The 14,607-nt window shown below is 43.0% G+C and overlaps 1 protein-coding gene across 3 annotated transcripts in view; it reads left to right on the top strand.

Moving 5' to 3' along the window:
* Positions 1 to 2,526, top strand: part of PDE1C (phosphodiesterase 1C) — a 661,768-nt gene extending 659,242 nt beyond the window's left edge. For all 3 annotated transcript variants that reach the window (XM_056117979.1, XM_056117980.1, XM_056117981.1), the window contains one exon: positions 740 to 2,526. In XM_056117979.1, coding sequence (XP_055973954.1) covers positions 740 to 909 — 170 coding nt within the window. In that variant the 3' untranslated portion in view covers positions 910 to 2,526. The remainder of the gene's footprint in view (positions 1 to 739) is intronic.
* Positions 2,527 to 14,607: the final 12,081 nt, after the last annotated feature.

Below are 14,607 nucleotides of genomic sequence, written 5' to 3'. Positions count from 1 at the left end.
TTTCACTCAGCATTATACTCTCCATGTCCATCTATTTATATGAAAATTTCATGATTTCATTTTTCCTAACAGCTGCATAATTTCTCTATGCAGCTTCTCTATGCAGAGTTCTTGGGCACTCGGGTTGTTTCCAGATTCCGGCGATGGTGAATAGTGCTGCAATGAACATAGGTCTTCTCCTATTTTTGGATATAGAGCTTTATAGATGTGTTTAGCAAGTGTTTTTTCAGCGATAGGCCTTTTTACTCACCAGTCAGGATTGTGCCCCTCTTTGCAACCATGTAAGCTATACACCTAATGCCAGTCGCAGGTATGATTCTGCTCATTTATGTTTGCTTTGTTGTTCCCAGCATGACCCCCAAAGCTTCCTCTCACTTTATAAAACTGCATCTGTTTATTGTCAAAGGACTTTCATGTCCTGGGTTCATTGCCATCTATCATCAGGAACTTTAAGTGAATGACGCAAGTTGATAATGTGCTCATTTAGCGATCTATAATAAAACTCTTCTATGACTCTCACCCTGCTTATCTCCCACATTAAAAAAAAAGTTTACTAAAGCACCATGGTTTACAGAGTTATTCATACATATTTTAGACGTAGAGTGTTTATCTCCCATCCCTGGAAGTCACTGTGTTAACTTTCCTTCTTTTAAGAAAACAAGGATATGGGTAAGAGAGTCGCTCTAGCTATGCCACTTGCTGGACGCTAACAGTTGTCTATTCCTTTGCATGCCTCCAGTCATCAAGCCGCCTCTGCGCCACTTTAAACGCCCTGCTTATGCCTCTAGCTCCTATGCACCTTCAGTCCCAAAGAAGACTGATGAACATCCGGCAAGGTACAAGATGCTGGATCAGAGGATCAAAATGAAAAAGATTCAGAACATCTCACATAACTGGAACAGAAAATAGGTGAAAAGGAAGAGAGGAAGTGAAGAGGTCCCCATCTCCCAGCACTCAACTGGCCACTGCAAGATGCTCCTGCTCCATCCTGGAGGGTCTTTGGGACTGGTGCCATCATGGTTGACTCTTCCAGGGCAAAGTCAAATGATCTCCCTTTGTTAGGTTATATATAGTTTTTCAGCTGCTGGATTTGAAAGGCAATACAGACTCAGAAAAAATCAGTTAAAGGGTTGTTTCTTGTGGATTTGATTGATAGAGCTGTTTCAAATGATAAATTGGACCGAAAATTAAGTACTGCAACTTCTTCGGGATGATAAAAAAGAAAAAGAAATTTCTCCCGTTGTGATTCTTTATTCCCAAACTTCCCTTATCCTAATAAGAGTATATTCACATCATAGGTATCCTATTCAAGTACTTAAATGCATTTCTTAAAACCTCTCTTTCAGTTTTTAAATACAATGCTTAAAATTCAAATAAACATTGAATTCAAATTCAAGTAGACCATTGAAGAAAATGTATTCAGAGCAAGAGTTGTGCTTCTAAGTTTAACAATGTTAGAGGAGAAAGAAGACTGAATTGTTGGGTTTGTGTATTTCTGAATAAATATATCCCAAAACAGCGCCAAAGCAGGGAAGAAAGAAAGACTTTTATTTTGATTTTCATATGAGTGCAACTCATGCCTAATAGTTTCTTCGTAGTTTTAAAGGGTATTAGTGTTTTCGGGGAGATGCATTCTCACTCCACTTCCTCTAATCCCTTTTTTTTCATTCACTGTATACTGCTAGAAATCCATGGGATGCTTAAACTCAGAGATTGCAAATTTGAGATTCATCCCAAAGCGATCATTTGGCCTTGAGCGCCCATGGCAGAAGGCTATGGTATGCCACCCCTGATTTTAATTTCTTAATTGCAGATTTTCCTCCATATGTTTGGAGATACTTTAAATTAATCCTCAAGTCACTTTACGACATATCTGAGGTCCTTTGAGATCTCAGTTGTTTTTCCTGCTATTGGTGAATGGGAAGTCTATAACTCACCTCTCTCCTTGGTGACGTTTTTAGCCCTTTTTGTCTCCTGCTATATATTTTTTATTTTGGGACTAACGTCACAGAAATTTTAATGACAGGTTCAAGGCCAGAAATAGATTTTGCTCCCTTCAGAAATAGTTTGGTGCAGTGGGAACACTTTGTCATTGATGACCAGATCTTCAACCCAATCCCATTTCATTATAAGCCATTGGACTAACGGTGTGATCTTTAAAAATCTTCACTTTGAGTAACTAGAAATTTGGGTTCATGATAACCACTCTGCCTTTTGTGCTGCAGAGTCAAGATGATGTAGGCTCAGATTGCCACTGCTGAGTCTGGAAAGAATAGGAGCATGAAAAAGGACTGGTGGGCAGTCCATATCCTGCAGTTTCTCCAGACACCCTCAGAGCATGAGGTCTTGGGTGCTGATGATAGAGTTTCATGTCATTGCCTTCTTGAAGCCTCTGTAGTTCACATCTGATAAGTTGCTATTATGCAAGTTGAGTCAGTTCCAGAATATAGTGTCCATCATGCTACCAAGTAATTTATATATAATGTGCTTTATTGATGGTATTTCAGAGAAATTTAATTACTATATTTTAAAAAAATCACTGAGTTTTGATAGGAAAGCTGTTGTAATTCTGACTCCCTGCCTAGTAAGAGGACCTTTCTATAGGCTGGTAGTGATGGCTACACCAGAATTTGGTTAACTTGACAGGTAATTCTTGCCTGTCTATAGCAGATGCCTTAATGCTTACTGCACAAAGTCATTTGGCCACACAGTAAAACTGCCCACAGTTGCCTCATTGCCGCCCAATGAGTCAGTCCAGAAATGGTGCCCAGCACTAATTTCTTAATACCTTTAGTCTTAACTGTTGAGTCTTTTCTTCCTTAACATGGCTATGCTTACTTGACTGTGCTTTTTGACTTGGAAGCTTTGATCCTGGGACAGAAAAGCAGTTCCCTCTGTGTTCCTAATACGTTATTTTCAACCAGCTCCCTGGCTAATATTTTACACGAGCAAATGGACAGTTATGAGAATTCGGCTTGTAAAGTGCCTACTATGATTTTTGCATGATGGATTGTATAGAAATGTCAGACTATATTCTTATAGAAAATAAAGAGATGCTTTAAAAGACTTCTTACTCTGTGAATCATCTTTTTCTTCTCCAGAATCTGGGATTCATTTGAAAAAAGTTAGATTCCCCACCCCTAGCCGCAAGCCCCCACCCCTGGTATTTGGCACTATTCAGTCTTGAATATCTTATTAAGACGAATAGTAGAACTTAATGCTTTTCATTTTGCTTCCTGGTTTAACTTTAAAAACTCTTTCTTCTTAGACCAAAGACCCAATGAATTAATTTGAGACATGAGTAACCCATAATAGCAGCTAGTTCATGTGTAAACACCTGCGTTATCAACAGAGCTTGTATCACGCCAGACGAAGCTGAAAGCTAATAATTAGGAACTGGAACCTGAGGTCTGGAAACAGCTATAATTATACCTGTGTTTTGTTTGCTGTGTGAACTTTCCCAAGTTATGCCATCTCTCTGAACTTTAGTTTCCTCACCTGTAAAATGAAAATGATAAGAGAACTTAACAGAAAATGCTAGTAGAACTTGACACAGCATAACACCTGAACACATAGTAAGAACTCAATATTAGCTATTATTTCTTAGAGAAAATACAATAAAGAGAAGTTAAGCTTGTGAGTTAGACAAAAATATCCTCCCTAATTTTAGGGCACCATGAATGTCATTAATGTTCCTCAGCTTCAGTCAAAAGAAATGAATGATTTTGTTAGCTGTCACTCACTAGCAGCAATTTCTATACAGACTGCACTATATTTCATGTATAAATTCTGACGTTTATTGGCAACCCACATCACCTAATTGCTCCTTTCACCCATGACCCTTGGGGTCCTTGGGTCTCCGTCTGTTTTTGATAATGCCTATCTCATCTCATTCTCTGTAGTTATTCCTTCTCCATTATTAATCATCAGACTTCATTTCCTTTACTCTTCTTTAGTTTCACCAACACACACCAACTAAGTAAGACAGATTCTACAGTAGGTTTAGGATGAAATGGCGCAGCGGAAACAGCTACTTAGAATTTCAGTACAATATCCATAGTTCTTTGTATTTAGATTTCTCCCAATTTGCCTCTTTTTGGACTTTCCCTTCTACTGAGATATTTAATTTCTTTAATTAAATTTAAATAAGGACTACAGGATAAGATCTTATAAGAAAAAAGTGACTGATACTCATCTACCACTACATCCCTTCTACCTTGTTGAGAAGAAGCCCCTAGGAGTTCTGGTTGGTTCTGTGTTGTTTTTTTGCCTAGTTATGAAAGTAACCTGACCTGGCAGAGCAGTAAGATCACACAAGTTTCCCAGGGATTATTCATCCCTTTCTCTTTCTACCTCTTCCCACCATGGCTCAGGAGAGTATTACCAGGAGTTCCTGCACTGCACCTTTGAAATAAGGAAAATACTTAACACTGTTTTGGCTCTGAGTTCTGAGCCCTGTGAGAAGAAAGGAAATCAGCACTATTTTTTGAAGTCTAGGACCTTACTTACAAGGTAAAAAAGAAAACCACTTATTCATCCACAAGATTTGGTTTTATATTCCCACTGGGATACCAACTTCAGCAATTATACTCCTTTGAACCATTTCTAAATTTAAGAAATTCTATTGGGTCAATACTTTGTTTGTTGGTAGTCTGTCAAATTAGAAGTGAAGTTACCTTAGAGGTAAGAGTTGGAAATTGGTGAAGGATTAATGACTTGACTCTCAGGTTGGACCCAAGAGCTTAAAGCATGGCTGTCGCATTGAGCCAGAGAAGATTTTGCAGCGTCACAGATGGATAAGTATTGTTTTTAAAACTTGGAGATTTATGAGCAACCACTGTTCTATTTTCAAAGAGAGTGGACGGGGTGGAGCAATAGTACAGCAGGTGGGATGCTTGCCTTGCACATGGCCAATCTAGGCTCAATCCCCAGTACCCCATATAGTCTTCTTGAGCACTGCCAGGAGTGATCCCTGAGCACAGAGTCAGGATTAAGCCCTGAGCACCATCAGGTGTGCCCCCCAGGTTTTTTTTAAAGTAGACATGTGTTTTTGTGTGAAATTTACAAATAGCAACTGTTTGGAACACTGTATTTTCTTGTGTGTATTTTCTTGTATTAGCTGGATTCTCCATGAATGTTTGTTCTATGGTTCGCTGGGTTTGGAACTTGAATTGAGGCTTGGCTGCCTTCGGAAGCTCTCTAACACCAAGCTACAAAAATAAATCCACTTATCATTTCCCTTGAGCAGCACATTTTCGTGACCTGCTGGATAAAAGGAGACCCCAATGTGAAGAAATAAAGGTGACAGGGTGCTAAGTAAATATAAAAATAAAGACAAGTAAGTTCAATCAGTTACTGAAAAACAAATTATCCATCTACTGCTCTAGTAAAGTATATACTACGTTTCAGTGAATGCTTTTTGAGTGCATGTGAGTCCCAGGGATTTTAACGTGGACAAGTATTGTTGACTCTTTCATTACCCCTGTGTTGGAAGGCTAGTTCTTTCAGCTAGTCGGCACACTTAGGCTGGTTAGACTTCTCCAGGAAGTGAGCTGTTCCTTGCTCCTCAACTACAAGCAGCACAGAAACACAGGGGAATGCAAGTCTCCAAGGCCTAGGGGCATGCAGACAGCACCAGGTGGTTCCATTCAGTGAAGGATCAGTGAGAATCTATGAATGCCATTGTCCCTGGAGGCAGGGACCCACATTAGTGACCTCCATCTCACTCCTGCTGGATTCTTTCTGTCTCTGCCTTCACTTTGATTGTTATCCAAACAAGACCTGTTCTCATTTTTTTTTAAAAAAAAAATCACTGTTGAGACACAGATACAGATTTACAAGCTTTCATGATTACGTTTCAATAACACAATGATAAATCACCCATCCCTCCACCAGTGCCCATTCTCCACCACCAATGTTCCCAGTATCCCTCCCACCAACCCCCCTTCCTACCCCTGCCTCAGTGGCAGGCACATTCACTCTTACTCTCTCCTTTTGGGAGTTATGGTTTGCAATACAGGTACTAAGAGGCCATCATGTTTGGTCCATAGTCTACTTTCAGCACACATCTCCCATCCTGAGCGATCCCTCCAAACATCATTGACTTAGTGAAGACCTGTACTCATTTGACTTCCTTTTGAGTTTATTTGGCTTTGTTTTGGAGCCACAACTGGCAATGCTCAGTGGTTACTCTTGACTCTGCACAACGCTGGCAGTGCTCCCGGGACCATATGAGATGCCAGGGTTGGAACCCCAGTTGGCTGCGTGCAAGGCAAGTGTTTAACCCTCTGTGCTCTCTCTCCACCCTGCTCTTTCAACTTCTTATAATATGTTTTTTATAGAATTTCCTCCACATCAAGTCTCTCTTTGCAATCTTTTTATTCAAGACGTAGCATAAAATTTTACCTCTTGAATGTATGCTTTGATTTTCTTCACTATAAAAGATCCTTTATCCTTAGAATGCTGTTTTAACTTCTTTAATGAAACTTCAGTGGTTGACTCAAGTTACATTTTATTTGTTTATTTTTAGATTTTTTTATTATTCTCTTGTATTACGATTTCTGGGAAAGCAGAGACCATCCCAACCTCCAAAGCCAGACCATGTGTCTCCTCATAGAAACCCACAACAAAGCCTTATTAAAACAGATACTCAACAGCATGGGCTGAAGCAATAGCACAGCAGGTAGGGCATTTGCCTTGCACTAGGCTCACCTGGGTTTGATTCCTCTGCCCCTCTTGGAGAGCTCGGCAAGGTACCGAGAGTATCCCGCCAGCACGGCAGAGCCTGGCAAGCTCCCTGCGGTGTTTTCGATATGCCAAAAACAGTAACAACAAGTCTCACAATGGAGATGTTACTGGTACCTGCTCGAGCAAATCCACGAACAACGGGAAGACAGTGCTACAGTACTACTCAACAGCATAATGGTCAGAAATGGTACCACTCTGGAGCCAAAGAAAGAAAATGACTATTATGACTATTAACACATATTACTAGGCCTCATCTTCCTGCTTATGGTAAATGCCATTAATCAGTCAGGCGTAGACAAAGCCTCGGAAATATTACCCACACAGACCTCTGTGCAATGAAGAGTGGCTCATTGTTTCATCCCTGGATAAAGATATGACCTAGTTTTGTTTTCACTCCAATTGATTCAGTGTCTCTTCATGTGTCAAAATTTTGGCAGAGGAAAAAGAATATGTGTTTAGAGATTAGAATATCATTAAGATTTTCTAAAACAAACAAAACAAAAGTTGCATTGCAGCTCATGTGCATTGGCCTTAAATCATTCTGGCATAGGAGTATCTATCAATTGATCCAGAACTGTGGAAACAATTAGGGTATGATCACACCTTTTTATAAGTAAGGCCAAAAATGCCTTGTGTGGTATCTTCCACTACACCATTTCAGTGAATACTCTCCCATTAAAAGGAATTCTTTTGTTTGTTTGTTTGGGAGCCACACTCAGAGGGGTTCAGGGCTTGCTCCTGGCTCTGTGCTCAGAAGTCACTCCTCGTGGTGTTTGGGGGAGTATCTGCAGTGCTCAGGCTAGAACAACGTCAGCCACATACATAAAAGGCAAGTGTCTCAATTCCTGTATTATCTTTCTGTGCAATTCCCACCCCAGCAGAATTTTGAATGCTAAAAGGTCAAATAAAATGTGTGTCACTGAAAAGACATTATGCTTTGCTTATTTCTGGAAATGAGATTGAAACATTAATGAATTGGTGGAACAGGAAATTTGGCAAAATTTGCACTTGACAATTTTACCCATTTATTTAAAGTGATGGAATTGAGGTGCGGAGTGCATGAAAACAAATCACTTCTTGTGTTACACTGCCACCTGGTGGCTTGCACGCTAAGTCCAAGATCTTGACATCAGTTTTGACATTTTATTAGAAATCAAAAGACCAGGCAGCAAAGAATACCATTCTTGTTTTTATTATAGTGTGGCTACATTCACTTAAATGCATAGTCTGTTAAAAACCCAGAGTTGATGTTATCAAATAGTGATTAAGGAAAATGCAACATAAACTACATATAAGTGAGTGCGCTGAAACATGTATATGCATGCTAAATATATTTATGAAGAAAATTAAAATAAAGCTGGGAACGTAGTGGAAAATAAATGTAAGAAATATTATTAAATATCATAAAAATTTTAAGTAAAAGACTTAAAGTAAATTTTAAGTAAAAGACTGTACCATTTTATATATGAAAAAATTCTTGTTTATTACATTTTATTAGATTAATTATCATTTCATTGTAATGCCTTTAATTCCTATGTATTTTGTAAAAATAATAACCCAAGATAAATATTTAAGTCTTTTCCCATTACCTTTCTCTTCTCGGGTAGCTAACATGTGATGACCCAGATTCCTTTGTTTTCTTTTAAATTATTATTGACACTATGGTTTACAAAATTTTCTATTTTATTTTTTTAAGTGGCTTTTCTATTGCCACTTATTTTATTATGTAGCTTGTGTTTTGTCTTTACAATCACTAACATGATCCTTGAAATTCTGGGTTCTATTGCTGTGACTTTCTACTGTATTTTTTTTTCTTGTTTTCAGGTTTTGGTCCATACCTGGTGGTGCTGAGGGCTTAGTCCTGGCTCTGTGCTCAGGGGTCATTCCTGTGTGGCTCCGAGGACCATATGTGGTGTTGGGGATCACACCAGGGTCAGGTGCATGCAAGACAAATGCCCTCCCCACCATACTAATGCTCAGGACTGAGACAGAGCTTCTAAAGTGGACACAATGTCTCACATCCTGGTAGCTGCCATTTGGCAGAGAACAGAAGGAATTAGGAAAAGGGTCCCAAATTCTAAAACACCTGTTTCAATTAAGTAAAAGAACCCAGGGACGGGGAACAGTACAGTGATTGGGTTGCCTGATCCAAATTCCTTCCCGGCATGCGTGGTCCCCTGAGCAATGCAGGAATGGCTCAGGGGTCCCCAACACTATAGGGTTCAAACAGCATCACAGCCTTGAACCCCTGCACTGAACCACGGGTCCAGCTGGCTGAGAATCACTGGTGGAGCCCCTGCCCCCCACCCAGCACCAACAGGAACCCCCCACGTAGAAGAGTCTATGTTCCCCACACCAGCACACATAGGCCAGTGTGAGGGCAGACCACCTTGAGAGTTCAGGGTTCTCGAGTCAACCGTTATGGCTGTATGGAGGAGGGGGATTTGGGTCATACCCAATAGTGTTCAGGTGCTAGTCCTGGTTCAGTGCTTGGGGGCTGCTCCCAGAAACACCACGTATCCAACCTAAACTCTATCTCCAGTCTTTGGGTATCTCTCTCCAGCCTCTGCTAATTTCAATTTAATTTGTTTCTGTTTTTTTCTTTCTTTGTTTTTTGTTTGTTTGTTTGTTTTGGAGCCACATCTGGCGATGTTCCTGGTGGTGTATGGGGGACCATCTGGGATGCTGGGAAGCTGGGGATTGAACCCTGCTGAGTCATATGCAAGGCAAGTGCCCTTCCAACTGAACTCTCTCTAGATCCATCTCAATTAAATCTTAAAACGAATTATTTTTGTTTTGTTTTTGTGCCACACCCAGCTGTGCTCAGAGCTTACTCTTGGCTCTGTGCTCAGAGATCATTCCTGGCACTGCTTGGAAGGTCTTATACTGTGCTGGAGAGAGAACCTGGGTTGGCTGCGTGTAAGGAAAGCATCTTAACCTCTGTACTATCTCTCTGCCCCCTCAAAAATTATTTTTAAGCAATTAGGTTAATTCGTTGAACCAGAATAATACAGATTTTACACCATGTAATGCACCAGCAAACATAAAAGCTCTGCACGATTAAAGCCTCTCCATGACTGAAACCAATGCTTACCTGATCTGATCTGCCGCCTTTCCAGGCTCACAGTCCATGTTTATACCCCTCTTGTCCACAACACTTGGGATGCTGCCAACCTTGGGATGGAACAACCCAGTGCCCCATCCTCCTCTTCCACTAGCCGCCAACACTCCCATTTCCCTTCACCGTGTTCATCACAAGGATGCTCAGTTTTGTGAAATCACCCAATACTGCCTGCCACTGCACTTCCAGCTAAGGGATCCCTGCTTACCCCTGGACCCGGCCAGGACAGATCCACTCACACTAAGCCCTCCCGCTCACACCACACCCTCCCGCTCATGCTACACCTCTCTGCTCACACTATACCCCTCCACTCATACCAAACCCTCTGACTCACACCACACCCTCCCACTCACACAACATCCACCCCTTCCACTCCTCTGGTGTATTTTATATCTTTTTTCAATTCCATTTCCATGTATTCTTTAGTATTTTGCATCAGTTTTTCATTGAGCTGATTGAATTTCTCTCCCAGAGATTCATTCATTTCTTCACTGATGTGAAGACTTCACTCAGGGGTCCTCCCCAAATGATGCCAAGGTTTGATGTGCTTGAGAACGTCTGAACCCTGATGCCTTAGCAGCTAATATCCTTGGATTTTTAAGCACTGTTTCTGGGTTTTCATCGGTGATAATATGGAGAACTGCAGGGTCCTACCAGGCGATGCCCACTCAGGAACCGTGGAAGCCAGACGCGGGAAGAAGTTGGATGATTGAGCGACACAAAACCGGGAATGGCCAGTGGGTCCCAAGCTTAAAAGAGCAAACATCAGGGGTGGGCTGTGTCTGCAGTGTGGGCTTCCAGAAGGTTTACAGAGGTTGTGAGGTTGATGAGCAACAGATGTTGACTGTGAGGTTCCTGGAGGAGGGGTGCTAAGTTGGGAGGTATCTAGCCTGGCTAGCCCAGAGATAAAGCTGGAGCTTGTGCTGGGCTCTTCTTCAGGGGAAGGAGGATGGGCATCCAGTGGCATTCACCTAGAGGCCAGCACTGGGCTGGGCAGGAGCTGAGCCCAGAGATGCCACCAGCCTTCCTCTTCCAACTTTCTAAGTTCTGAAGTTCCTGTGACGTAAAGCTGCTCTCCCAGTTCTCTTTCCTCTGCCTGGAAACCAACTTAGCCTGGATGAACAAAAGCATCCTGGGTCTAAGAGCCAGTGATAAAGCTAGAACTGGTTTTAATGGTTGGATATAGTGAAGGAGAGAGAAAGGGTGCTATTCCCAAGATTCCACTCAGCTACAGCATCATCATCACTGAACTGACTTCTTGGAATGATAGTGTAAGAAAAACAAACTTTTTTTTTTCCTTTTTGGGTCACACCCAGCGATGCTCAGGGGTTACTCCTGGCTCATGCACTCAGGAATCGCTCCTGGCGGTACTTGGGGGACCATATGGTATGCTGGGAATCGAACCTGTGTCAGCCATGTTGGCTGTGTGCAAGGCAAACGCCCTACCCACTGTGCTGTCGCTCCAGCCCCAGAAAAACAAACTTTTAAAAAAAATTTTATTAGTGAAACACCATGAGGTACAGTTGTAGGCTTATAAATTTTTGTGCTTGGGTCTCAATTATAAAGTAATTGATCAAGTACCCATCCCTTCACCAGTGCCCATTTTCCACCACCACGGGTTCCAGTATCCCTCCCACCACCCTCCCCCGAAAACAAACTCTTTGAAGTACTACTATTTATGTTTTTTTCTCTTTTTGCCATCTCTGAAACCTATTCATAACTAAAAAAAAAACCCTGCTTGTTTGAAATTTCACTGAAATGCTACACATTGCTTAAGCAAAAAGCCTTGGGGTTTTCATTAATTACTTGGCATTTCCTTGGTTGTATTGATTTCTTTCTCTTCCTTCACATTCAGGTTGGAGCGATAGCACAGCGGGTAGGGCGTTTGCCTTGTACGTGGCTGACCCAGGTTTAATTCCTCCGCCCCTCTTGAAGACCCCGGCAAGCTACCAAGAGTATCCAGCCCGCACGGCAGAGCCTGGCAAGCTCCCTGTGGTGTATTTGATATGCCAAAAACAGTAACAACAAGTCTCACAATTTGTTTTGGAACATTACTGGAGCCCACTTGAGCAAATCTATGAACATCGGGAGGACAGTGCTACAGTGCTACCGTTTATTTCTTGAGTCCCCATCTTTATTGAGTACTGTTCTTTGCTATATTGTTAATGATAGTTTCATGCCAACACCACAACCACCACCTGCAGAGTGCCTGTTTCCTTCCACCAGTGTCCCCAAAGACCCCCCCCCCCCAACACTCAAAATCCTACCCTCTCCACATCCCACTTTTGTTTCACTTTTTTAAACAGGTTGGGGTGTGTGTAAATGTGCGTATCTGTGCAGCGCTGAGGTGGATCTGACTTCCAGTGTTGACATCCTGGAAGCACAGCAGCTACTTCTTCTTACTCTTCATCTTATTTGCTGTAGGAGGTTGAACTCAGGCATCTGAAAGATAGTGAGAAGTGGGCGTGGGTCAGAAAGAGCACAAATAGCATTCTGGCACTAAAGAACATGCTTAAAATAATCAATGGCTCCCGTCAGGGACGGGGAGACAGCTCAGAGTGGGGGATCACATGGCTAGTATGTGGGGAACCTGCTGGAACCTGCACCAGATGTTCTCACCCCAGCATCCCAGGAGATGGTCCTGGTAGCTGTACTCCCAGGAGCACTGTGTTGCAGAGCTGAAGAGCACTGGAGTGGCCTCAACTCCTCTGGGGGAAAATGGTTATCATCTGGGACAAAGACATGAGATAAGCCTTTCACAACAGATAAGGGTTAAAACACACAGTGTTTCATGAACTTGGTGTTTTGTGTAATGGGATCACGATGATCACGACCATCCTGTTGTTCGTCGATTGCCTCGAGCAGGCCCCAGTAACGTCTCCTTCGTCCTAGCCCTGAGATTTTTTTTAAAAGTGCCATATTCAAGGCTCTTTCAGGGTTAGGAGAATGAGACCCATCATTGTTACTGGTATTTGGTATATTGGGTATACTACGGGGAGTTTGCCAGACTCTGCCGTGTGGGCAGGTTACATTCGGTAGCCTGCCAGTTTGTCCAAAGTAGGAATGAGACAATAAGATGTCACGCGGCCGCAAATGCGGCAGCGCGCATCCGGGAGCTGAGTGTGATAATCTCTGGATCCTGGCCGTTGTTGGGGTTACACGGCAGTTGGTGGGTGTAACTGTCTAGCTACTGGCAGGTCCAGTCCCAAACCGTGCAGGCTTGGAGATCTCAGCCCCGGGTCCCACACACCTGGGTTCCTCTGCCAGTTCTTTTATGCATGAGGCTCATCCAAGTGTGTGGAGAGTGGTCCCAGCATGGTCTTGGCTGGGGCCCGGAGGTCTTCAGCTGTTGGGCCCTGGTGGAGACAGTCAGGCACAGGGTAGGAGATTCTTCCTTGTTCTCTCCCGGGAGCTGGAGCGATAGCACAGTGGTAGGGCGTTCGCCTTACAAGCGGCCAACAAGGCCGACCCGAGTTCGATTCCTCTGCCCCTCTCGGAGAGCCCGGTGAGCTACCGAGAGTATTCGATATGCCAGACACAGTAACAGTCACTTAATCACTTAACTTCCCGTTAATCGTCGATTTGCTCGAGCGGGCGCCAGTAACGTCTCCATTTGTCCCTGTCGCGTGCTAGTGTAGCCCAATGGCATCTGTTCGCTCCGGGAACATGAAGAGCCTCAAACCGATCGTTCATGATCTTGACGAAGAAGTCTGACCATCTGGTAGGTGGGCGGCCACGCGGTCTCTTGACATCCCGTGGAATCCAATCAGTAACAGCTCTAGTCCAACGGTCGTCTTTAAATCTCATTACGTGACCAGCCCATCTGATTTTCGACACCTTGGCAAATGAGACAGTGTCCCTGATTTTTGATCGTCGAGGGATGTCAGAACTCCGGATTCTTTCTCTCATTTGAGTGAAACGTGATATTCCAAGCATAGCTCTTTCTATTCTTCTTTGGGAGACCTGAATGGCGTTCTCATCTTGTTTGCGTAGGGTCCAGGTCTCTGAGGCATATGTTAATGCAGGAAGAACAGTGGAATCAAAGAGATGTGCCAGGAGCCGGAGGTTCTTCGTCCTCTTAGCTATTTCTTCAACGTTCTTGAAAGCATTCCAAGCCGCTCTCTTCCTCCTGCGCAGCTCGGGTGCCAGGTCATTTGTCATGTTGACCTCTCGACCTAGGTACACATAGCTGTTGCATTCGGAGATGGTCGTTCCATTGAGAGCGAATGGGGCATCAGGAACAAGGCTGTTTCTCATAAACATTGTCTTCGTAAGATTCAGCTGTAGTCCTACCTTTCCACACTCACGGTCAAAGTCGGCCAGCATTTGTGCCGCTTGGCTGATGTTTGGTGTTTTTAAAACAATGTCATCAGCAAAGCGGAGGTGGTGTAGTTGCCGACCATCTATCTTCACTCCCATTCCTTCCCATTCCAGTCGTCGCATGATGTTCTCGAGGGTGGCACTGAAGAGTTTCGGTGAAATGGTATCACCCTGCCGCACCCCTCTCTTGACATCAACGATCACTTCTTTGTAGAATGGTGAGATCCTGGTAGTGAATCCGCAATACAGCTCACGGAGGATCCTGATGTATTGGGCTTGAATGCCCTGATTGGCTAGGGCTTCAATGACCGCTTCCGTCTCAACAGAATCAAAGGCCTTCTTTAAATCAATGAACGTTAAACAGAGCGGCATCTTGAACTCCCGAGAAACCTCAATGAACTTGGTTATCATGTGGATAT

Source organism: Sorex fumeus, unplaced genomic scaffold (assembly GCF_029834395.1).
Source record: "Sorex fumeus unplaced genomic scaffold, SorFum_2.1 ptg000037l, whole genome shotgun sequence".
NCBI classification, from domain to species: domain Eukaryota; kingdom Metazoa; phylum Chordata; class Mammalia; order Eulipotyphla; family Soricidae; genus Sorex; species Sorex fumeus.
This window is presented reverse-complemented; position numbering and strand designations above follow the sequence as displayed.